The 23,096-nt window shown below is 48.8% G+C and overlaps 3 protein-coding genes across 6 annotated transcripts in view; 1 reads left to right on the top strand and 2 right to left on the bottom strand.

Annotated features, from left to right (window-relative positions):
* SART3 (spliceosome associated factor 3, U4/U6 recycling protein) overlaps positions 1 to 10,935 on the bottom strand; it is a 382,087-nt gene extending 371,152 nt beyond the window's left edge. The window contains exon 1 of the mRNA XM_050749669.1: positions 10,924 to 10,935. The gene's annotated coding sequence lies outside the window, so the exon portion shown is untranslated. The remainder of the gene's footprint in view (positions 1 to 10,923) is intronic.
* Positions 1 to 23,096, bottom strand: part of SELPLG (selectin P ligand) — a 304,877-nt gene that overhangs the window by 266,177 nt on the left and 15,604 nt on the right. The window lies entirely within an intron of this gene.
* DAO (D-amino acid oxidase) lies at positions 540 to 21,261 on the top strand. 3 transcript variants are annotated; one of them, XM_050749844.1, is made up of 11 exons: positions 540 to 906; positions 5,997 to 6,199; positions 8,321 to 8,435; positions 10,331 to 10,407; positions 11,068 to 11,133; positions 12,514 to 12,568; positions 13,793 to 13,897; positions 17,323 to 17,405; positions 19,009 to 19,126; positions 19,704 to 19,802; positions 20,731 to 21,261. In XM_050749844.1, the coding sequence occupies exons 2-11, from the start codon at positions 6,006 to 6,008 to the stop codon at positions 20,860 to 20,862; spliced, it is 1,044 nt and encodes a 347-aa protein (XP_050605801.1). In that variant the 5' UTR covers positions 540 to 906; positions 5,997 to 6,005; the 3' UTR covers positions 20,863 to 21,261. The 3 variants fall into 3 exon arrangements, with proteins under 3 accessions (XP_050605801.1, XP_050605803.1, XP_050605802.1); XM_050749845.1 differs by lacking the exon at positions 540 to 906 and adding an exon at positions 982 to 1,073; XM_050749846.1 differs by lacking the exon at positions 11,068 to 11,133 and having other exon boundaries at positions 717 to 906.

Here is a 23,096-nt window from a genome sequence, read left to right on the forward strand (position 1 = left end):
AAAGGAGAAAATACTAAGCAGTGAGTATTTTGCAAGCATTTTCTTATTTCATCTTCGCCTTTTAATTTGATGATACTAAAGGCAAGTGTTAGAGGCCAGATTGCTAAAGCTGACCCAAAGAATGCCTCCCTCAGGGCTGGTTGATCCGTCTCTCTCAGGCCTCAGTCTTCCCATCTGTACAGTGAGGTGCCCACAGATCTCTGGGCTCTAAAAATCACAGCTCCACATCTATCCCTGGCAGAGGAAGGGCCTGGAGTCCTGCCGCTTGCGTCTCTGGGATACGGGAGCAAAGAGCCACGCATCCCCATGGCCCACACAGCCGTCACCTCCAGTCTCTCCTTGGCCTCATCTCCCCAGCGTCCTGGAATGGCATCGGGTTGGCCCAGGGAGCCCCTGTCCTGTGCCTCTCCTTTCCCCTCAGGGGCTGCCAGGCTGACCACCCCCTCTCTGCAGGCCAGGCCTCCAGTGCCGCAGGGAACGGCCCGACCCTCCCCCAGGGCAGCAGCAGGAAGAGGGAAGAAAGGGGATCCTCTCCAGCTGGCCAGAGCGACAGCCCTTCTTGTGCTCATCCACCCTCCAAGAATGCCCGTCCTCCCTCCCTCCCCCGAGGCCTGTCCACAGGAGCTTGAGATCAGCCAGAAAAGTCAGGCAACTTTTCAGGGACCGGGAGCGAGGTCTCCCGGCCGGGGCCTGGGTCCAGTCTCTGCGGGCAGTGCAGTGCTGAGCCCCACCCCTCAAGCCGTGCCCTGTCCATAGCTCCAGACTTTGACCCTGCGCTCCAGTCCGGGCTGGCGGACAGAGGGCTGGAGGCAAGACGCCCCAGAATCAGGAGCTTCCCCTCAGGAAATAGCATCCTGTGTCCCCGCACGGCAGTTATCTGGTCTCTCCAGCAGTTTGGTACTTCCGGTGAGTGGCAGATGCACCTTTGAGCTGGGGGCAGGGGTTGGGAGAGGGGAGAGGCAAAGGATTTCATGTCCTACCAATGTCAAAGACGGGGCTCAACATTACAGCCTAAGGCAGGTGACAGGAAAGGAGAGCTCCAGCCTCTCAAACATCCAGCAGAGAGACCATAGGTAAGAGATTTTTCCCTCCCCAAGCCTCAGTTTCTTCATCTGGAACACTGGGATCATAACTCCCCTCTTAGAGGGTGAATCTGAGTGTTAACAGAGGTGGTGCATGTAAAGTGCTTAACAGATCTAGGCAGGTAGCAAGGACTCAAATGATAGTTATTATTTTTGATGGGGGAGTTGGTAGCCTGGTTCTCAAACTTTTATAGCTTCTGTTCCATTTCAAGGACAAACTCTGCAAATAACTTCATAAGAAGTAGCCATGTGGTACAACCAGGGAGAACGAATTATGTTCATTCAAATGCCTCATCTCTGGCTTACTGATTTTTTTTTTTAAACAAGTCTTTCATATTCTTTGCTGTGCACGTAGCAATCAAAGCCATCAGCTGTCTCAGATTGCCTTCTAGGGGACAAGGGAGGTCCTAGGCAGATAAACGCAAGACTGAAAGACAAGCAGAAAGCGTCAGGTGGCAACTGCATGCCGACTGCCTGAATATTTTTTTAGAGCAACGCAGAAAGTGCTGATAGAACTGGGTCTGGATCCGAATGCTGTCCCATACTGACTGTGTAACCTTGGGTGGGTGACTTCTCCTCCCTGAACCTCAGTCCCAGCCTCCAGAATGAGGGCAGTAACCTTCCCTACTTCCTACAGCAGTTGAGAGGATTAAGAGGATTACGTCTGTGCTGCATCTACATGTGTCTGGCAAGTGGCAGAGACCAAAATACGTTGGTTCCCTTCCTGTTCCATGCTTACACAGACATTCTAATCACACACACACACATACACATGCACACAAATATAATAATCCAAGTTGTTTGCATCTTCTGGGATGCATACTCCAAGCTTGCTGGGTTGAAGTAATGGTGTAAAACAGAGGAGAATGGCAACGCTAATAAAAACATCAGCAACAACACGAAAATGTCCAACCGAGTAACTGAGCTGGGTGTGTTTAAGTCCAAAAGCTCATTACCTACACGCATGAATGATTTTACCTGAGGCTGGATCTGCCAGATCTCACAATGTGGCTCTGGCTTGTCGTGAGGACCTCATGCATTTATTTTGCACTTTAACACACACACACACACACACACACACACATGTTGCAATAATCAGTGTCAATTTTGACTCATACAGTGAATTTTTTTTTTTTTTTTTTTTTTTTTTGAGACGGAGTCTCACTCTGTCGCCCAGGCTGGAGTGCAGTGGCCAGATCTCAGCTCACTGCAAGCTCCGCCTCCCGGGTTCATGCCATTCTCCTGCCTCAGCCTCCCAAGTAGCTGGGACTACAGGCGCCCGACACCTCGCCCGGCTAGTTTTTTGTATTTTTTAGTAGAGACGGGATTTCACCGTGTTAGCCAGCATGGTCTCGATCTCCTGACCTTGTGATCCGCCCATCTCGGCCTCCCAAAGTGCTAGGATTACAGGCTTGAGCCACCGCGCCCGGCCTCATACAGTGAATTTTTAAAAAAAGATAATTGACTTTGGACTCACATTTTTTTCCTTTTAAATTCTTTTTTTTTTAGACGGAGTTTTTTTTTTTTTTTTTTTTTTTTTTTTTTAGACGGAGTTTCACTCTCGTCACCTGGGCTGGAGTGCAACGGCATGATTTCGGCCCACTGCAACCTCCTCCTCCCGGATTCAAAGGATTCTCCTGCCTTGGCCTCCTGAGTAGCTGGAATTTCAGGCGTATGCCACCAAGCCTGGCTAAGTTTTTTGTATTTTTGTAGAGACAGGGTTTCGCCATGTTGGCCAGGCTGATCTTGAACTCCTGACCTCAAGTAATCTGCCAGCCTCAACCTCCCAAAGTGCTGGAATTAAAGGCGTGAGCCACCGTGCCCAGCCTTTTTGATTTTCCATTCTATTCCCACCAACACTCTAAAAATTCCTACAGACATTTTATTTTATTTTGTCTTATATTATATTATATTATATTTTTGAAATGCAGGACTCTGAAGCTTCGGTTGTTCCTCTTTACCTGCTTGATTCTCAGATTTTCAAACCATGTGATTTACCGGCAAGCACGGCCTTTAAGCACATAGACTTATGAGCCAGGCTGGCCTGGGCTCTGCCTCTCGCTACCTGGGTGTCCAGGAGCTGATATTCCAGTGAGGAGACAATAAGGCAAGGAACTTTGTCAGCTCTCATAAAAGTTTATAGATGAGGTTGGGCGTAGTGGCTCACTCCTGTAATCCTAGCACTTTGAGAGTCTAAGGCCAGCAAATCACCTGAGGTCAGAAGTTTGAGACCAACCTGGCCAACATGGTGAAACCCCGTCTCTACTAAAAATACAAAAATTAGCCAGGCGTGTTGGTGCATGCCTATCGTCCCAGCTACTCAGGAGGCTGAGGCAGGAGAATCACTTGAACCCCGGAGGCAGAGTCTGCAGCGAGCTGAGATTGTGCCATTGCACTCCAGCCTGGACGACGAGAGTGAAACTCTGTCTCGGAAAAAAAAAAAGTTTATAGATGAGGAAACTGAGGTTCAATTAGGATTAACCAACTCATCTTTGTTTGCCTGAAACTCTGATGCACTGACTTTTAGTCTGAAAGGCTGCATCCTGGCAGGACCCTCAGTCCTGGGCAAGCTGCAGACGTTGGTCACCCTCACTCAGCCAAGTTGAGCAACCTGCCCAGGGTTACATGGCTGGTGTGTGCCCAAGTCAGCCTGCAAACCTGGGTCTGTCTGACCCTCAGCCTGGGCCATAGTGTCTCTTGGATTCATCATGGAGAATCTGGAGAATGCAGAAAGCCCTTTATTCCTCTGCCTTCTCATTGTTAACGTATAAAAATGGTCAAGAGGGCAAGTGCAGTGGCTCACACCTGAAAGCCCAGCGCTTTGGGAGGCTGAGGTGGGAGGATCGCTTGAGCCCAGGAATTAGAGGTGGCAGTGAGCTATGATCGTGCCACTGCACTCCGGCCTGGGTGCCAGAGTGAGACCTTGTCTCTTAAAAAAAAAAAAAGAAAAAAAGTGGTCAGCTCTCTGGAAATTATGCAGAGACAGTCAAAAAGCCCAGAGAGGGAGAATTAACTTAGCCAAGGTCACACAGCAAGGCAGAAGTGAAGCCAGGTCTGACTCTGCCTTTCTCTTCTTTTTTTTTTGGAGCGAGTCTGGCTGTGTTGTCCAGACTGGAATGCAGTGGTGCGAACTCGACTCACTGCAACCTCTGCTGCCAGGGGTTCTTCAAGAGATTCTCCTGCCTCAGCCTCCCTAGTAGCTAGCATCACAGACACCTGCCACTGCGCCTAATTTTTGTAGTTTTTAGTAGAGACGGGATTTCACCATCTTGGCCAGACTGGTCTTGAACTCCTGACCTCGTGATCCACCTGCCTCGGCCTCCCAAAGTACTGGGATTACAGGCGTGAGCCACTGAGCCTGGTTCTCCCTCTCTCCTTTTGTTCCTGCAATGTTTTTGTTCTATGTGATTTTTTCAAAGTTCTAGGAGACAAAGTTCTAGGAGGCTGCTGTGTGTTGATGGCCTACTCTGTGCCAGGCATTGTACCGAGAACTTTTGCTAAACTCGTTATTTAACCCTTAAAATGACCCTGTAAGATTGGGATTACCCCCTTTTCGCAGATGAGGAGATTGTGTCTCCAGGCAAAGTATTAGAGAAGAGGGAGGAGAGGAGGCCAAGAGTCCCTGAGAGGGGCTGTCTCCTAAGCCCCAGTATCCAAGCTAAGGCTCGAAGCTGGAAGAATTGCCTAGAGGAACGATACCTTTCTGTTTGTTGGTTCTATCTCTAACTTGGCTTCTGAAACCCCAACAGAGTCCAGTTCTTGTGGACTGGAGCCGTTTTTCCCTCCTTTATAAAACTAGGCCATATTAAGAATGTCCTGCTGTCCAGGGCCGCAGGCCCAAGTTGCCAGGAGCTGAGGTCTGCAGGAGGAGAGTTGTGAGTGAAGAGGAGGAAAAGTTGAATTTGGCTCTTCTGAGCACAAACAATTCTCTTGTTCTGCCTCAGCAGGAGGCTGCAGAATATTTCCCTGCTGTGCAGACTTAAGTAGCTTCAAGGTTAGAAGCTGGTAGGCCTTCTAAACTTCTCAGGGCCCAATTAGCCCTGTGCCCCAAGGCAGGTGGAGTTCTGTGCTGGAAGACCAAGTTCTGAGGCCAGACACTGTGTCTGTCATACTCATAGCTGCATTTGCTGGCTGCTAGCCTGGCATATGGTAGGTATGCATTAAGCGTGTGTTGAGTTTGCTCAAATTGAAATTAAGTCACAGCTGCACCATTTAACTGGCTGTGTGACTTCAGGTAAGTCACATCACCTCTCTGAACGTCAGTTTCCTCCTCTGGAAGACGGGGCCGAAAGCAGCAGCCCCTACCTCATAAGAGTGTTGGGAGACTTGGAAGAAGGGATGCCTGTGAAGCACTTAGCTGGGGCCAGCTGGCTCACAGTAGGTGCTCCACAAATGTCAGTACATTACTTCTTTTTCATCAGGCAGCTTGTTAAATTTGTTACGTTTGGCATCTTGTTCAATTTCCCATCCATCCCCTCAAGTATGGATTATTAGAGGTTGAAGCATCTTGCTCAAAGTTAACGGCCAGTAGGTGGCAGAGCTGAGTCCTGAAGCCAGAGCCCGTCGCACTAACCATCGGCCTACCGAGCCTACAGTTGGTCATGCGCTCTGCTGGGTCTTTTCTATTCCCAGCCCAGAAACTGGGTGTCTGGGGATGCTCCCCAGAGAAAGCTGCATCATTTACCAGCCGTGCGACTGTGGCCAAGTCTCGATTGCTTCGCCATACCTCAGTGTTTCCATTTGCAAAACGGGAACAATGATATTCCTTCCTCCTGGGGTCATGGGGAAGATCAAATATAAAAAGGGCTTGGTGGTGTCTGGCACTTTCTAAGCCTTCAGTGGATGGTGGCAATGGTGGTGAGGATGATGGAGATGATGGTGATGATGGTGTGCCTCAACCCTTCCTTCCCACAGGCTGGTACCATGCGTGTGGTGGTGATCGGAGCGGGAGTCATCGGGCTGTCCACCGCCCTCTGCATCCATGAGCGCTACCACTCAGTGCTGCAGCCACTGGACATAAAGGTCTACGCGGACCGCTTCACCCCACTCACCACCACTGACGTAGCTGCCGGCTTCTGGCAGCCCTACCTTTCTGACCCCAGCAACCCAAAGGAGGCGTGAGTGAGGGTCACATAGGGTAGCCTGGGGAGCCCATGGGGCTAAGTCTGCAGAGGGGGTCAGGGTTCCCATCACCAAGAGCAAGCCCCTTGTGGAAGCTCTGGTCTAGCATAAGATAAAGAAAATGCCAGGCATGGTGGTTCACGCCTTTAATCCCAGCACTTTGGGAGGTTGAGGTGGGAGGATCACTTGAGGCCAGAAGTTCCAGACCAGCCTGGACAACGTGGCAAAATCCCATCTCTACCAAAAATACAAAAAATTAGCTGGGCATGGTGGCGCACGCCCGTAATCCCAGCTACTCCGGAGGCTGAGGCAGGAAAATCATTTGAGCCCAGGAGGTAAAGGTGGCAGTGAGCTGAGATTTTGCCACTGTACTCTCAACAGAGTGAGACTGTGTCAAAAAGAAAAAAATAAATAAAAGATTCATAAATATTAAGCCCCTTGCTCTGTGCCAGATACTAGGAGGTTTTGTCTCGTCTTCCTGAAACTGGGTGCCTGTCAATACCACGTGGTTGGTGAATCTGGAAAACTTCCTCTTTTTTAGTTTATAAATTTTTATTTTTATTATTATTTTTTTGAGATTGTGTTTCACTCTTGTCGCCCAGGCTGGAGTGCGATGGCATGATCCTGGCTTACTGCATCCTCTGCCTCCTGGGTTCAAGCGATTCTCCTGCCTCAGCTTCCCAGGTAACTGGGATTACAGGCATCTGCCACCACGCCTGGCTAATTTTTGTACTTTTAGTAGAGATGGAGTTTCACCATGTTGGCCAGACTGGTCTCGAACTCCTGACCTCAGGTGATCTGCCTGTCTTGGCCTTCCAAAGTGCTGGGATTACAGGCATGAGCCATCGTGCCTTGCCAAATTTTATTCTTTTTAAATAGAGATAGGGTCTGTCTGTGTCGCCCAGGCTGGTCTTGAACTCCTGGGCTCAAGCGATCTGCCCTCCTCAGCCTCCCAAATTGCTGGGATTACAGGTGTGAGCCCTTGCACCCAGCTGAATCTGGAAAACTTCTAAGTGGGTGAACATCTAAGTGGGTGGATGGATGCACAGATTTATCAAATAAATTGCAAAGGTCATTATGGTAGTTTAGAAACTGCCAGATGCTTCAGCAAATGGAATGCCCAATGAATAGCAGCTCAAACAGATTAAAAAATTGTTTTAGAGGCATCCTGTCACCCAGGCTGAAGTGCAGTGATATGATCATAGCTCATTGCAGCCTTGACCTCCTGGGTTCAAGCAATCCTCCCAACTTAGCCTCCCAAGTAGCTGGGACCCAGGTGCATGCCATCATGCCCGGCTACTTTTCTTTATTTTTTGTAGAGCCAGGTTCTCCCTATGTTACCCAGGCTTGTCTCAAACTCCTGGCCTCAAGTGACCCTCCTGCCTCAGCCTCCAGAAGAGCTGGGATTATAGGCATGAGCCAATGTACCCAACCAGAATTTTAATTCACACCTCTGTAAAAAACCAATGTTTCTGATCAGTGCGCAGTGATTCAGGGGCCCAGGCTCCTTCCGTCTCATGGCTTTGCCATTTTCCCACATGTTCCGGAGGTCACCTCAATGTCACCATTCACATGGGCCGGTGACTGCAGAAGGATCACGCAGGACCACATGCGCAGAGTCTTTAGAGTCCCTTGGCCAGAAACAAGTCACACGGTCTCATTTAGCTGCAAGAGGGTCTAGGAAATGTAGGTGAGCTCTGTGCCCGGGGGAGGAGGAAAAGTTTGAGGAGCTGCAAGTCGATATCTGCCACCAATGTTTACAAGGAGGGGTGCTTGCAGCCAGCCTGAACAGTGTGGCTCGTAATCCCCAAAGCCAGGTCAAGGCCTTCACTGAAACTCATCAGCCATGTAATCCTGTGCTGGAGGTGCACTCCAAATGGTTATGATGGGCATCCTTCATTCCCTGTCTTCTTTATTCTATTAATGGGGAAATATTGGAAAATTTGGGAGGGAGAAGACCCATGGCATTTGGGGAGTTGCAAGAGTGAACGTGGTGGATTTCTGGGTTTTGGACACACCCCAAACCCCTGATCATGCCACAGCCCCATGCCAGCTGACCTAAGGTTTTTTGCCCAGCTCAGGGCATTGGGTGATCGAACTCTTCATGACCCTTCCAGGGACTGGAGCCAACAGACTTTTGACCATCTCCTGAGCCACATCCATTCTCCCAATGCTGAAAAACTGGGCCTGTTCCTAATCTCAGGCTACAACCTCTTCCATGAAGCCATTCCGGTGGGTGAACACTTCTTGACTGTGAGGGATGATCCCCCAGGGCTGGGGTGGTGAGGGTGAGTGCCGCAGAGCCTTAATCACAGATGAGGGCGGGGTGTTTTGAGTCTCGTAGGCAACAGACTCCTGGGTTCAAAACAGGTTTGGTTTAAATTCTATTTTTGCTTTGAAAATTATTTTTGTTTCAAATTTTGCTGTTCAGTTGGCAGAGGACAAAGAATCTTCTGATGCCCAGGGGAAACTAGCCTTTGATTAGCATGGCTAAAACACAAACATGTTCTGCAGTGACGGGCACTTGGTGCTGAAGCCAAAAGGTTTCATGTGTCCCTGAAGGTCCCAGGGCTTTTTATCAAGAAGAAATAAAATACTTATCATAGCAAAAACTGCCAAAGCATTTATTTTGTGCCAGGCCCAGTCCTAACTCATTTACAGCTAGCCGCTCATTTAATTCTCTTTATAACCAGGAGGTAAGGGCTGTCCTTATCCTCACTTAATAGATGAGAAAAAAGAAGCTCCGAGAAATGGAGTAACTTGCCCAAGGCCACAAAGCTTGCCAGTGGCTGAGCTGGGATTTGAATCCAGGCCATGTGTGACCACATGCTGCCCAATGTGCTCACAGGAACAGCACAGCCCTGGGAGAGTTTGCTCAGGCTGCTTGGAGAGGGTGGTCTGGCTCTGTGCCCAGAGCCCTGTGCCAGCTCTTAAAGTTCATTCAACCTTTAGCACTCTGCTAAGGGCTTTATCCACATTATCTATTACCTTTCATGGGACTAAGAGTATTTTTTTTTTTGAGACGGGGTCTCGCTGTATTGCCCAGGCTGGAGTGCATTGGCATGATCTCGGCTCACTGCAACCTCCACTTCCTGGTTTCAAACCATTCTCCTGTCTCAGCTTCCTGAGTAGTTGGGATTACAGGCATGCACTACCACGCCTGGCTAATTTTTGTATTTTTAATATAGATGGGGTTTCACCACGATGGCCAGGCTGGTCTCGAACTCCTGACCTCAAGTGATCTGCCTCCCAAAGTGCTGGGATTACAGGTGTGAGCCACTGCACCTGGCCAAGAGTGATTATTAACTCCATGATACAGACAAGGAGACTGAGTCTCAGAGAATTCAAGTAGTAAGTGATGAGGCTGGGGTCTCCGCCCAGGTTGTCTGACACTATGCTCTGTTGCTTTCTCTCATCCCCGGGGACTCTCACTGTTGCCGCTTTCTCTCCCCTATTTCTGAACTTTTCCGTATAACTCACCCTCAGTCTTACTCTTACCCTTACCATAAATAGCGGTTAAGAACATGGACTCTGGAACTGAGCTGTATGGGTTAAAATCCCAACACCACCATTTATTAGCTGTGTGACCTTAGGTGAGTTATTTAATCTTTCTAAGCCTCAGTGGGTCCATCTGTAAACTGGGGAAAGAATAGCATCCACCCCAGTGGCTTCTTGTGAAGGTTAAATGGACCAGTATAAGTAAAGTGCTTGGAACGGTGCCTGATATGCACTTAGCATGACATACGTCTTTGTCATTATCTTTTTTTTTTTTTTTGGGATGAAGTCTCGCTCTTTGGCCCAGGCTGGAGTGCAGTGGCACAGTCTCGGCTCCCTGCAACCTCCAGCTCCCAGATTCAAGGGATTCTTCTGCCTCAGTCTCCTGAGTATCTAGGATTACAGGCATGCGCCACCACACCCTGCTAATTTTTGTATTGTTATTCTTTTTTTAGTATGGATGGGGTTTCACCACATTGGCCAGGCTGGTCTGGAGTTCCTGGCCTCAGGTGATCCACCCGTCTCAGCCTCCCAAGGTGCTGGGATTACAGGTGTGAGCCACCACGCCTGGCCCATTATCGTTATTATTGACTTCCATCCCTCCTGGTACCCCCTTTGTCCTTCCTCTTCAGGACCCTTCCTGGAAGGACACAGTTCTGGGATTTCGGAAGCTGACCCCCAGAGAGCTGGATATATTCCCAGATTACAGGTGAGTTTATTGTTATAGTCAAAGGGGACCGGGGCCCCATGAGTTAGACAGACCTGTCCAGAAGGCAGCAGAGGGTAGAGGCACCAGATTTCCTGTGCTACCCAGGTCTTGGTACCCTGGTCTCCTGGTCCTTGGTCCAGCTCCTTCAGAGAGGCTACCCACTCAAACCTGGCCTTGGGCTGGGAAGGTAGGGGGTATGAAATCACAGATCTCAAGTCCGGAGGCTCCATATCACCATCTTGTTTTGTAGATGAAGATATTGAGTTTCAGAGAGGCTAAGTGACTTCCTAAGGTCACACAGCCAAGTGGCCAAACTGGGATTCCAACCCAGTCTGTATGACCCCACACCGCTCCTTTCTTTTCTCTACAGCCTGATGCCTCTCTGGTCTTCTCCTCATCCCATCCCATGCCTGAATCCCCTCTACAAATGCACATTCAATTTCCACTTGCATCTTCCAATGTCAGAGATGGTCTTGTCTGATAGAACATTTTTCCTTGCATTGAGCTCAAAACCACATCCCCCCCTTGAACTTCACCTAGTGGTCGTGGCACTACCCTTTGGGCCTACAGAACAACATTGCTCCCACCTCCATTTCACAGCCTTCAAATATAGCCCTGATTTTTACCTTTATTTTCAACTTTTGCCTGCTGTGACTCTAGCTATGGCTGGTTCCATACAAGCCTAATTCTGGAGGGAAAGAACTATCTACAGTGGCTGACTGAAAGGTGAGATTTTAAACTCCACTTTGAGGGAGGCACCTCCCAGAGACGAAGTTGTAGTAGAAGATGGTTCGTGGGCTTCCCCCTGCATGGACCAACCCCAGGGTTTGAAGAATACCCTTAGGCCTGGTGTGGGAGCTATCCTTGGTCCTGATCACCACTGGGCACAGAGGCAATGGGTCCTGAGCCTAGCTGGGCATCAGAACCACCTGGGCAGCTGTTTACACATGACGTCTATTAACAACCTCTTTTAAATACCTAATATTTGTGTAATAGTTTTAGATGTATTATTTTAAGATTTCCAGATATGTTTGCATCATCTGCAAAACATAAGCTACCTTTTATTTTTATCTACCTCTCTCTTTTTTTCTTCTCTAACTGCTTTGGCCAATACCTCCAGAACAATGTTGCTCATCCAGATGATAGTGGATGTCTTTGACTTGTTCCTCATGTTAATAGGAATCTGGCAGTGTTCTAAATTAGCAAACACTCACTTGACAGAAACGTTGATATTTATATTCACATACATTCGTATTAAGGGAGATTCCATACGTGTGTGTGTGTGTGTGTGTGTGTGTGTGTGACGGAGTCTTGCTCTGTTTCCCAGGCTGGAGTGCAGTGGCGCAATCTCGGCTCACCACAAGCTCCGCTTCCCGGCTTCACGCCATTCTCCTACCTCAGCCTCCTGAGTAGCTGAGACTACAGGCGCCCACCATCACACTTGGCTAATTTTGTTTTTTTTTGTATTCTTAGTAGAGACGGGGTTTCACTCTGTTAGCCAGGATGGTCTCCATCTCCTGACCTCGTGATCCGCCTGCCTCGGCCTCCCAAAGTGCTGGGATTACAGGCGTGAGCCACTGTGCCCGGCCGTTTCTAGTGTATTTCTAATTGTGCTAGATGTTTTTGCTGTGGGATGTTTAAAGGGAGGGTGGGTGTCCTCAGCCCACCTTCCTCCTCATGCCCAGCTTCTGACAAAGGGGAATTTGGCACTGGTACAACTCTCCCCTTCTCTACTCTGAATCTCATCCCCTTTACTGTTACAAAGCAATGTGGTGGTCATAGGAAGTATTGGGGGCTAAGAGGCCTGGGTTTGAGTTCCAACTCCATCACTGACTCACTCTATGGCCTTCAACAAGGCCCTTCCCCAACTCCATCTGCCCAACAAGGGGCTTGGACCATCTCTGGTTTCCCAAGGGAGATTTTTTGGACTACCAGTCCAGCCAGGTGCTCATGAGCTGATTTGACGACACAGCCATCTTCTCAAACAGCATCCTGTGCGACTAATGTCTGCAGAAGGTTCTTTGGGAAAGGTTTCTGTGCTACCCTCTTGGCGGGATGGGACAGAGAAATGAATACTAGGCTTTTTGATGTGTTTGATCATCCCAGGTTAACTGAGAGGGGAGTGAAGTTCTTCCAGCGGAAGGTGGAGTCTTTTGAGGAGGTGAGCTGCAGGGCTGATGTGGTGGGTGGGGGAGGGAGAAGAAGGGAGGCCTCTGCTTCTTGCTGCTGAGTCGGGGGCCCCTTCTCAGGCTCCTAGGGTCCCCACAGGCCTGCCCCAGACCCTTGCCCCAGGAGGACTCCGGTATTCTGAAGGAGGAAGTCTCTGCCTTCATGTTGGTGGTGGGAGCAAAGGAACACTGGGATCATGGTGGCCATTAGGAGCTGATTTATATCTGAGACTCGATGAGTTTTGGGGTTAGACAGCTGGCCGCCTTTTCTCAGTGTCAGCTGCACTCTAAGGTCAGACGCTTGCTTCTTAACCCTACTGACATCTGGGTTGGTCTTTCTGCAAAGTCCAGGCCCTCAGCTGACTCACCTCTAAAGCAACACCACCACCAATAATAATGATAGGAAAAGCCACCGTCTCCAGGCACCAGCAACAAGAGCTTTACTGTATGGCTTCATTTGATCCCAGCATCTAGAACCCTGCTTGGCGTATGGAAGGCACTGCATACATGTAGCTACTAGTGCTATGTCATGAGGACTAACCTGCTCTGGGTCGGGCCCTGATGGACACTGGAGATACATGGTCCACCCAATGCAGCCCTCATTCTCAATCATTCACTCAGGAACAATAGTAGCATCTCGCAATGTGTCTGTGCCATGACTGTCTTGTGATGAGAGTTCCTGGGGCTGGGTTGGGGAGCTTAGGGGCTCATCATGCATGCTTGAGATGAGACCGTCTCATCTGTAGACAGAGCTAGGGGTTCCAACGTGTCTTCTGCAAATGTCTTGGCAGACTAGAAGGCAAGAGAATAAAGTTAAAAGGAGTCAAAAGGAGAAAGATAACTATCTCTGCTTCCTTTCTGACTTCTTTCGGGAGGTTCCAGGAAGATTTCCCCCATCCAAAGAACTGCTTTACAACCACTTTTATATCCAGAGTTGTACAGGAGCCTCATAGCAGCCTGTAAACAGGCACGGGCAGCCTCATTTTACAGAGGCAGCTGAGCGTTAAGGAGATAAAGAGCCATTTTCAAGGTCACACATCAGATAAATCGCAGGGTGAAAATTTGGAGCTGGGCCTCTCTGATTTGTCATTGAGACCTCTCCCCACTGTTCATCAGGGAGTAGACAGATTGAGGGTAGAAGAAAGGGGAGGAGACAACAGGGAATACGAGGATCTTTCCCACCTTTCATCCCCCACTACCCTGTTGGTTGTTACCAGGTGGCAAGAGAAGGCGCAGATGTGATTGTCAACTGCACTGGGGTATGGGCTGGGGCGCTACAACCAGACCCCCTGCTGCAGCCAGGCCGGGGGCAGATCATTAAGGTGAGTGTGAGGGTGAGACCCCTGCCTTTTGTTGATAGGAAGATCATTCTGCATGCTTATTCAATCTCTCAAGATGGTGGACAAATCAGGAACATCTGTTAGAGGAGCCCCCCCAGACTGCAGAGAATTGACATGTTAAAACCCAAACTTGTCCCACCCCCATTTGCCCTCTTTCAGGATTTCCTCTTGATCGTGAAGCACACGTGTATGTTCTTGTACCTATGTGGGAGCAGCATATGCCTGTATTGTAATAAAAATAGCAAACATTTATGGAGTGTTTACCAAGCACTGGATACAGGCCTAAGCACTTTATTGTGTTAATTATTATTATTATTATTATTATTATTATTATTCTCGAGACAGGGTCTCGCTCTGTTGCCCAGGTTAGAGCACAGTATCTTGATCACGGCTCACTGCAGCCTTGACCTCCCAGGCTCCCACCTCAGCCTACTGAGTAGCTAGGACTACAGGAACATGCCACCCCGATACCCAGCTCTTTTTTTACATTTTTTTGTAGAGACAGGATTTTACCATATTGCTCAGGCTGGTCTCAAACTCCTGGGCTCAAGGGATCCCCCTGCCTTGGCCTGTCAAAATGCTGGGATTACAGGCGTGAGCCGCCACGCTCAGCCTATTTTGTTAATTAATTTAGTGATGGCCACAGCCCTTTGAGCTGGGTACTACCATATCGTCATTGCCATCTTACAGATGAAGAAACTGAGGCAAAGAGGATTTAAGTAACAGGCACAAGTTCACACGGTAGTAAGAAGTGGAATTGGGATTGGAAGCCAGGCAACCTGGCTTAAAAGCCTGTGCGTGCAAGCATTGTTCCATGCCTCCTCTTGCTGTGTGTGTGCATGTGCATGAGGGTATGTGTGTGTGCATGTATGTGAGTATGCATGTATGTGGTGTGTGTGTGCATATGTGTGTGGGTGTGTGAGGGTGTGTGCGCATGTTTGTGAGGGTGTGTGTGTATGTGTGTGAGGGTGTGTGTGCATTTGTGTGAGGGGTGTGTGTGCATGTGTGAGGAGGGTGTGTGCATGTATGTGAGGGTGTGTGTGTGCATGTGTGTGAGGGTGTGTGCATGTATGTGAGGGTGTGTGTGTGCATGTGAGGGGTGTGTGTGCATGTGTGTGAGGGTGTGTGCATGCACATGTGTGAGGGTGTGTGCATGTATGTGAGGGTGTGTGTGCATGTGTGCGAGATGTGTGTGTATGTGTGTGTGCATGTGCGTGAGGGGTGTGTGTGCATGTGTGTGAGTGTGCATGTATGTGAGGGGTGTGTGTCCATGTGTGCGAGAGGTGTGTGTGTGCATGTGTGTGAGGGTATATACCTGTATGTGAGGGAGTGTGTCCATGTGTGTGAGGGGTGTATGTATGCATGTGTGTCAGGGTGTGTGCATGTGTGAGGGGTGTGTGTACATGTGTGTGAGGGGTGTGTGTGCATGTGTGTGAGGGTGTGTGCATGCATTGAGGCTGTGTGTGTGCATGTGGGTGAGGGGTGTGTATGCATGTATGTGAGGGTGTGTGCATGTGTGTGAGGTATGTGTGTGCATGTGTGCGAGGATGTGTGCATGTGTGTGGGGTGTGTGTGCATGTGTGCAAGGGGTGTGTGTGAATGTGTGTGAGGGTGTGTGCATGTGTGTGAGGGTGTGTGTGCATGTGTGTGAGGGGGTGTGTGCATGTGTGCGAAGGGTGTGTGTGTGTGTGTGCATGTGTGTGAGGGTGTGCATGTATGGAAGGGTGTGTGTGCATGTGTGTGAGGGGTGTGTACGTATATGTGTGTGAGGGTGTAGTGCATGTACGTAAGGGTATGTGTGTGCATGCATGTGAGGGTATGTGTGCATGTGTGTGAGGAAGTGTGTGCATGTATATGAGGGTGTATGTACGTGTGTGATGGTGTGTGCATGTATGTGAGGATGTGTGCATGTGTGTGAGGGTACGTGTGTGCATGTGTGTGATGGTGTGTGTGGGCAGGTATGTGAGGGTGTGGGTGTGTGCATGTGTGCGAGGGGTGTGCGTGAATGTGTTTGAGGGTGTGTGCATGTACGTAAGGGTATGTATGTGCATGCATGTGAGGGTGTGTGTGCATGTATATGAGGGTGTATGTACGTGTGTGATGATGTGTGCATATATGTGAGGGTGTGTGCATGTGTGTGAGGGTATGTGTGCATATGTGTGATGGTGTGTGTGTGCGTGTGTGAGGGTGTGTGTGCATGTGCACCTGTGAGTGTTCATAGGGGTGCACGTGTGTATGCTTATGTGTGTAGGGGTGCATGCGTGTGTTCCTAATGTGGGCTGATGGGTGTGACAACCAAAATGAGTGACTGAGGCATACGTCTGAAATCATCAAAGTTTATGGAACCAGCTTGAAGGCACGCCCAGGAAAAATGCGAGTCACAGATGCACCTGTGGCTCTTTTTTCCAAAGAGATTCTTGGGAGATTTAGTCTTTATATGTTTTCTTTTTTAAAAAAGCAGAAGAAGGGTGCAGCTGTGAAAGAATGATAACATACTTGTGAGACTTTAGTTAGTGCCCAGTAAATCTACATTTTACATAAGATAAGATGAAGGTTTGGGCCAGGCGCAGTGGCTCACGCCTGTAATCCCAGCACTTTGGGAGGCCGAGGCAGGTGGATCACGAGGTCAGGAGTTCGAGACCAGCCTGGCCAATATGGTGAAACCCCATCTCTACTAAAAATACAAAAAATTAGCCGGGTGTGGTGGCAGGCGCTTGTAATGCCAGCTACTTGGGAGGCTGAGGCAGGAGAATCACTTGAACCTGGGAGGCGGAGGTTGCAGTGAGCCAAGACTGCACTCCAGCCTGGGCAACAGAGCAAGACTCCGTTTCAAAAAAAAAAAAAAATTGAAAGTTTGAAGAAAAAAAGAATGGAGGAAGTTCTGTACCTGGGAAGATAAGCTGGTCAATGACATCATCAGTGTGGAGTCTGTTGAAAGGGCTGGTTTCTGCTTACCACTTAGGGAAGAAAGCCTGACTTTGGCCAGGTCATTGAGGGAGGGGATATAATGAGGCACATTAGACCTCCCATCCCACCGCGGCTGTGAACTCAGCTCCAGGGTTTCTCTGGGGCTCCTAGGGCCAAGAGGGGGTCTGTTCATTCAGTTGGGGGCTTAGAATTTTATTTTTATTTCTCATGTGTATGCATTTACATGTGCGTACTGGTGCTTTTCTTCAGACATGTGGGTGAGGAGACACAATGCTTCAGGGAGCAGGGGTGGCTGCCAATCAGGGCAGCTCTTCCTGCAAGAGGCAAACAGCCAGGTGCACACTTGGGTCATAGCGTCATGAGAGGTCTTATAAGGAATCAGACCTGACTCTTGTCAGGTCATCTGGCCACAGAGGGGAGCAAGGACAGCCGCACTGACTCACCTCTGCTGATGAGACTTTCCTGCCTTGAATCAACAGGTGGATGCCCCTTGGATAAAGCATTTCATTCTCACCCATGAGCCAGAGAGCGGCATCTACAATTCCCCGTACATCATCCCAGGGTAAAATTGGACTGTTCTTGGGCAGAAGAGGGGTCCCCTTCACGCCCTCTTCATGCCCCTGCTGCCTGCCCCAGGCTCCTTACTGCCCACAGTTGTTCCCTTTCAGTGTTTTAACGTATTTATTTATTTATTATTATTTTTTGAGACAGAGTTTCCCTCTTGTTGCCCATGCTGGAGTGCAATGGCGCAATCTTGGCTCACTGCAACCCCTGCCTCCTGGGTTCAAGCAATTCTCCTGCCTCAGCCTTCCAAGTAGCTGAGATTACAGGTGCCCACCACCATGCCCAGCTAATTTTTTGTATTTTTAGTAGAAACGGGGTTTCACCATGTTGGCCAGGCCTGTCTTGAACTCCTGACTCAGGTGATCCACCCACCCTTGCCTCCCAAAGTGCTGGGATTACAGGCGTGAGCCACTGTGCCCGGACCCTTTCAATGTTTTTAAAGTGAGTTTGAACTACTGAATCCCTGGGAAGGCAGACTCAGCCTTGACTGAGGTCTACCATGAACATTCTTTTGGATGACAATAGTGGTGATGCTGAAGATAAAGGCAGTGGATGTAATGCGGTGACACTAAAAGTGGTATGTAGGTGGCTCATGCCTGTAATCCCAGCACTTTGGGAGGCCAGTGTGGGAGGATTGCTTGAGCCCAGGAGTTCAAGACCAACCTGGGCAACATGGCGAAATCCCATCTCTACAAAAATTGGCCAGGCATGATGGTGTATGCCTGTGGTCCCAGCTATTCAGGAGGCTGAGATGGGAGGATTGCTTGAGCCTGGGAGGTTGAGGATACAGTGAGCCATGATCACACCACTGCACTCCAGCTTGGGCCACAAAGCGAGACTCCGTCTCCAAAAAACAACAACAACAACAAAAAAAACAAAAAAAAAACCGTGGTGTGAATGGCAATAATGGGAGTGGGAATGGGAATGGTGATTGGGGTTGATGGTGGTGGTAATGTTAATGGTGGAGATGACAATGTCACCGAAACCAGTGGTGATGTTTGTGGGATGACAATATTGTTGATAGCAGAATGGTGGTAGTAGGGATAATATTGTAGTGATGGGGAAGACAGCATTCATGGGGGTGGTGATTGGCATGAGAGTGGTAGAGTGGTGATGTTAATGGAGGTGGTCTGGTGCTGATGAGATCAGTACTGACGAAGGTGTGGTTGGGAGTCGGGATGGTAGTTGGTGCTGATGGAAATGACACTATCAATGATATTAATATGTAGCAGAGCTGACAATCTCAAAGGCAATGTTAATAACATGGTTACACCAACCATGTGGTCTCAATGGCAGTGTTACTGGTGTCATGGAAATGACAATATCAATGGCAATGTTAGTGGTGGTGGTGAAATGATGAATGCCGTTGATGGTGATGACCTATTAATGATAGTAGTGAAGACAATGTTGTCGATGGAGATGACAACACTGATGGAAGTGGTGATGGAAGAGTTCATGGTTGGTGTTGATGGTGATGACAGTGACAATTGAGTTAGTGATGGTGGTGTTGTTAGCAGAGGTGACAAGGTTGATGATAATGACCTTATTCATCTCGCAGCCTTCATTTTCCTTGATCCTTGACCCTCCTCATTTGTATCTAGGACCCAGACAGTTACTCTTGGAGGCATCTTCCAGCTGGGAAACTGGAATGAGCTAAACAATATCCAGGACCACAACACCATTTGGGAAGGCTGCTGCAGACTGGAGCCCACTCTGAAGGTAAGGTAGGGAAGAGTAGCAGTGCCCTAGACCAAGGTCCTGGGAGCTTGTTAATGAGGACACTTCAGGATGGGAAGATGCCACCGCTGGGATAATTGGGCAAATTAATTCCAGCAAGGGATGTGGAATATAGCAGAACTTGACAATGTACAGGGAAGTTCTTGCTATGGGCTAATGAATCCTGTCTGGTCATGGCTGGGAGCCCTTGGCTTTCACGTTTGTCTGCGAGTGATGATGACAGTAGTGACGGTGATGAGGATGAGTTGGTATTGATGGTGAGGAAAATGCTGAGAATGGTAATAATGATGGTGATAAGATGGTGACTATTGTTAGAATTATGGTGGTGGCTGATGGTGAGGGTGGTGGTTGATGATGGAATTGGTGGAGAGGTAGAAGCAATAATGGTAATGATGTTGGTAGCTGATAAAGATGGTGTTGGTGGTAGTGGTGATTGATAAAGGTGACTGTGATTATATTAGTGTTGGTGGTGATGAGATTCTAAAAACTACTTACTACCTAAAAATGGCCACAGGAAAAAAAAAATCCAGAAATGAGTGATCAGCACGTTTCTTTCCAGAATGCAAGAATTGTTGATGAACGAACTGGCTTCCGGCCAGTACGCCCCAAGATTCGGCTAGAAAGAGAACAGCTTCGCGTTGGACCTTCAAACACAGAGGTATGCTCCCACGGCAAGGAAAGTAATGCCCTCCTCCACTCCTTAGATGGCTCTGGCATTTTCATGAAACAGTCATGTCTGATCTCAGGTTCCACACAGGCTCCCTGGCAGGCAGGGGCAGTGGTGGCTAATATCCCCTCCTCTATAAATGGGGAAACTGAGGCTCAATGATGGTTAAGGACCTGCTCAAGGTTACATAGGGGGGCAGTGGTGATGTTAATGGAGGTGGTGCTGATGAGATCAGTGTTGATAATGGTGTGATTGGGAGTGGGGATGGTAGTTGGTGCTGATGGAAATGACACTACCAAGGATGTTATACCTCAGCAGAGGTGACAATCTCAAAGGCAGTGTTAACATGGCTGCACCAACTGTCTCAGTGGCGATATTAATGGTGTGGCAGATATGACAGTATCAATGGCAGTGTTAATGGTGGTGGTGAAATGGTGAATGGGGTTGGTTTTCTAAAGTCTGTGGTCAAATAGCAGGAAAATGTGTACTTACTGGATGTGTACTTCATGTCACACACAGCAGCAAGTCCATTACATGAATGACCTTATTAAATCTCCTCTGGAGCTCTTTGGGATAGGGACAGTTCTCTCTATGCTTCAGATGAGGAAACTGGGGTGAATTAAGAGGTGAAGTCACTTGCCCAAGTCAGACCACTGGTGGAGGGCAGGGCTGGGATGTGATTTGAATTTGACTCTGAGGCTATTTTCCAGATACCCATTTTGTGGCTGCCCCATCATCTCTTGCTACTGTCCCAGGGGGTCCCCACCATTCCCCCTGGGTGCCAAGAGAAACTCTGGTGGCATCTGGCTTTGCCCAGGACTCTTCAGGAGGCTCCTGAGTCTTCCAGGGCAGAAGAGCTTCATCTATTCTTTCCATTGTCCCTCTCAGACCTGGCCACCTTCTCTCTTGCTTCTCCTAGGTCATCCACAACTATGGCCATGGAGGCTATGGGCTCACCATCCACTGGGGATGTGCTCTGGAGGCAGCCAAGCTCTTTGGGAGAATCCTGGAAGAAAAGAAGTTGTCCAAAATGCCACCATCCCACCTCTGAAGACTCCAGTGACTGCTGCTTCCCCCACAAGAACTCCCTTCTCCCCTCAGCCAACAAATCAATGTGCTCCTTCATAAGCCATTGCTTATCCCTCACTTCTTTCCTCAAAGAAGCATGAGGTGAGAGAAAGCCATAAAGTCAGTGCCTGGAGAAGGGTTCAGCCCAACATGGGGCCCCTCTCATCACCGAAATCCCTCTACCTTCTCTGGATCTGGCATTATAAAGAACAGCTGGGGGCTGTTATTCCATGAGTCTTCAGAAGAAAGGACAGCTCAGAAAATCAAAGAGGCCAACTGCCCAGAGCCACAGAAAATTGAGGATAATTGAGACTAAGTAACATGATTACAAGTTGTACTAACATATTAAAGGTTCTGAAAAGTCCTGCAGCAAAGACAACTATCTGATGTTGTTTAACCCAGTGCTTGCTAAACCTATCTGGCTGTGGAACACTTTTGCCCAGAGCACCCATGAATGCCATGAAACAAATTTGAGAAAACGCCAGAACAGATGTTGTTTTATCTGTTGTATTTGTTGTAGGAGGTTATACATACAACTTGGGCGTGGAGGAGGCAGAGAGGTGAGGCACTGAACTAGTAACACATGGTGTTTCCTCCACATCCAGAATTCCAAATGGCATCAGCTATTCACCAAGTGGCCCCATGGGCACCACGTAACCTTTGAGGAGGGGCCACTGAAGGGATCATCCCACAAGGAACCCCTTCATAGAGAACTGTTTTAGTCCATTTTCTGTTGCTTATAACAGAATACCTGAAACTGGGGAATTCTTTTTTTTTGAGACAGGATCTCGCTCTGTCACCCAGGCTGGAATGCAATGGCATGATTTTGGCTCACTGCAACCTCTGCCTCCCAGGTTCAAATGATCCTCCCTTCTCAGCCACCCTAGTAGCTGGGACTACAGGCACTTGCTACCATGCCCGGCTAATTTGTGTGTGTGTGTGTGTGTGCACGTGTGTGTGTTTTGTAGAGACGGGGTTTGGCCATATTGTCCAGGTTGGCGTTGAACTCCTGGGCCCAAGTGATCCTCCTGCCTTGGCCTCCCAAAGTGGTGGGATTATAGACATGGGCCAGCACCCCTGGCCGAAACTGTGGAGTTTATAGAGAAAAGGAATTTATTTCTTACAGTTATAGAGTCTGAGAAGTCCACGATTGAGGGACCACATCTGGTGAGAACCTTCTCTCTGGCTGGTACAGAGGTGGGGACTCTCTGCAGAGTCCCAAGGAGGCTCAGGGCATCACGTGGTGAGGGGGCTGATTGTGCTAACATGCTAGCTCAGCTCTTTCCCTTGTCTTAGAAAGCCACCAGTTTCCTTCCCAAGATGACCCACTAATCCATTAACCTAATAACCCATTAATTGATAAATGGATTAATCCATTTATGAGAGCAGTGCTCTTAGGATCCAATCACCTCTTAAAGGCACCACCTCTCCAAACCACCACATTCAGGACTCAGTTTCAACGTGAGTTTTGGCAGGGACATTTAAGCAATAGCAAGAACTAAACTCACCAAGCATGCTCCTTGTTTGGGGGGCAATTTAACATCTCTCTTGTCTTTCGGCTGGCACCCTCTGAAATGACAAACAAGCTCCCAGGTGTTTTTGAAAGCCTTAAATGAGCCGAGGAGACCCCTTAGCATCTTCATCCCTAATTATCAGCCTCAGCCTCCAAGACTGAATTTTCACCTGTCTGGGTTTCGGTGAAAGGCCAGAGCCTAGGAAGCCTCATCCATCTTGGCCCAGGAGTCCCCTGTGTGCTGTGAAGAGGTCTCAGTTGGCCCTTGCCATACCATGCCATTTCCATGAGGGTTGTTTCATGAAGCATCTGCCATGGCGCTGACCAGGCCTAGGCTAAGTAGGGTGAGAGAGCCGAGATTTAAGGTAGACATCCGTCCTAACAACAACAACAACAACAACAGTTATTATTATAATTATTATTTTGAGACGGAGTCTCACTCTGTCACCCAGGCTGGAGTGCAGTGGCTCAATCTCAGCTCACTGTAAACTTCGCCTCCCGGATTCAAGCAATTCTCAGCCTCAGCCTCCAGAGTAGCTGGGATGACAGGTGCCCACCAACATGCCTGGCTAATTTTTGTATTTTAGTAGAGACGGGGTTTCACCATCTTGGCTAGGCTGGTCGTGAACTCCTGACCTCGTGATCCACCTGCCTCAGCCTCCCAAAGTGGTGGGATCACAGGCATGAGTCACCCCGTCCAGCCA

The sequence above is a fragment of the Macaca thibetana genome, chromosome 11 (assembly GCF_024542745.1).
Source record: "Macaca thibetana thibetana isolate TM-01 chromosome 11, ASM2454274v1, whole genome shotgun sequence".
Classification (NCBI taxonomy): domain Eukaryota; kingdom Metazoa; phylum Chordata; class Mammalia; order Primates; family Cercopithecidae; genus Macaca; species Macaca thibetana.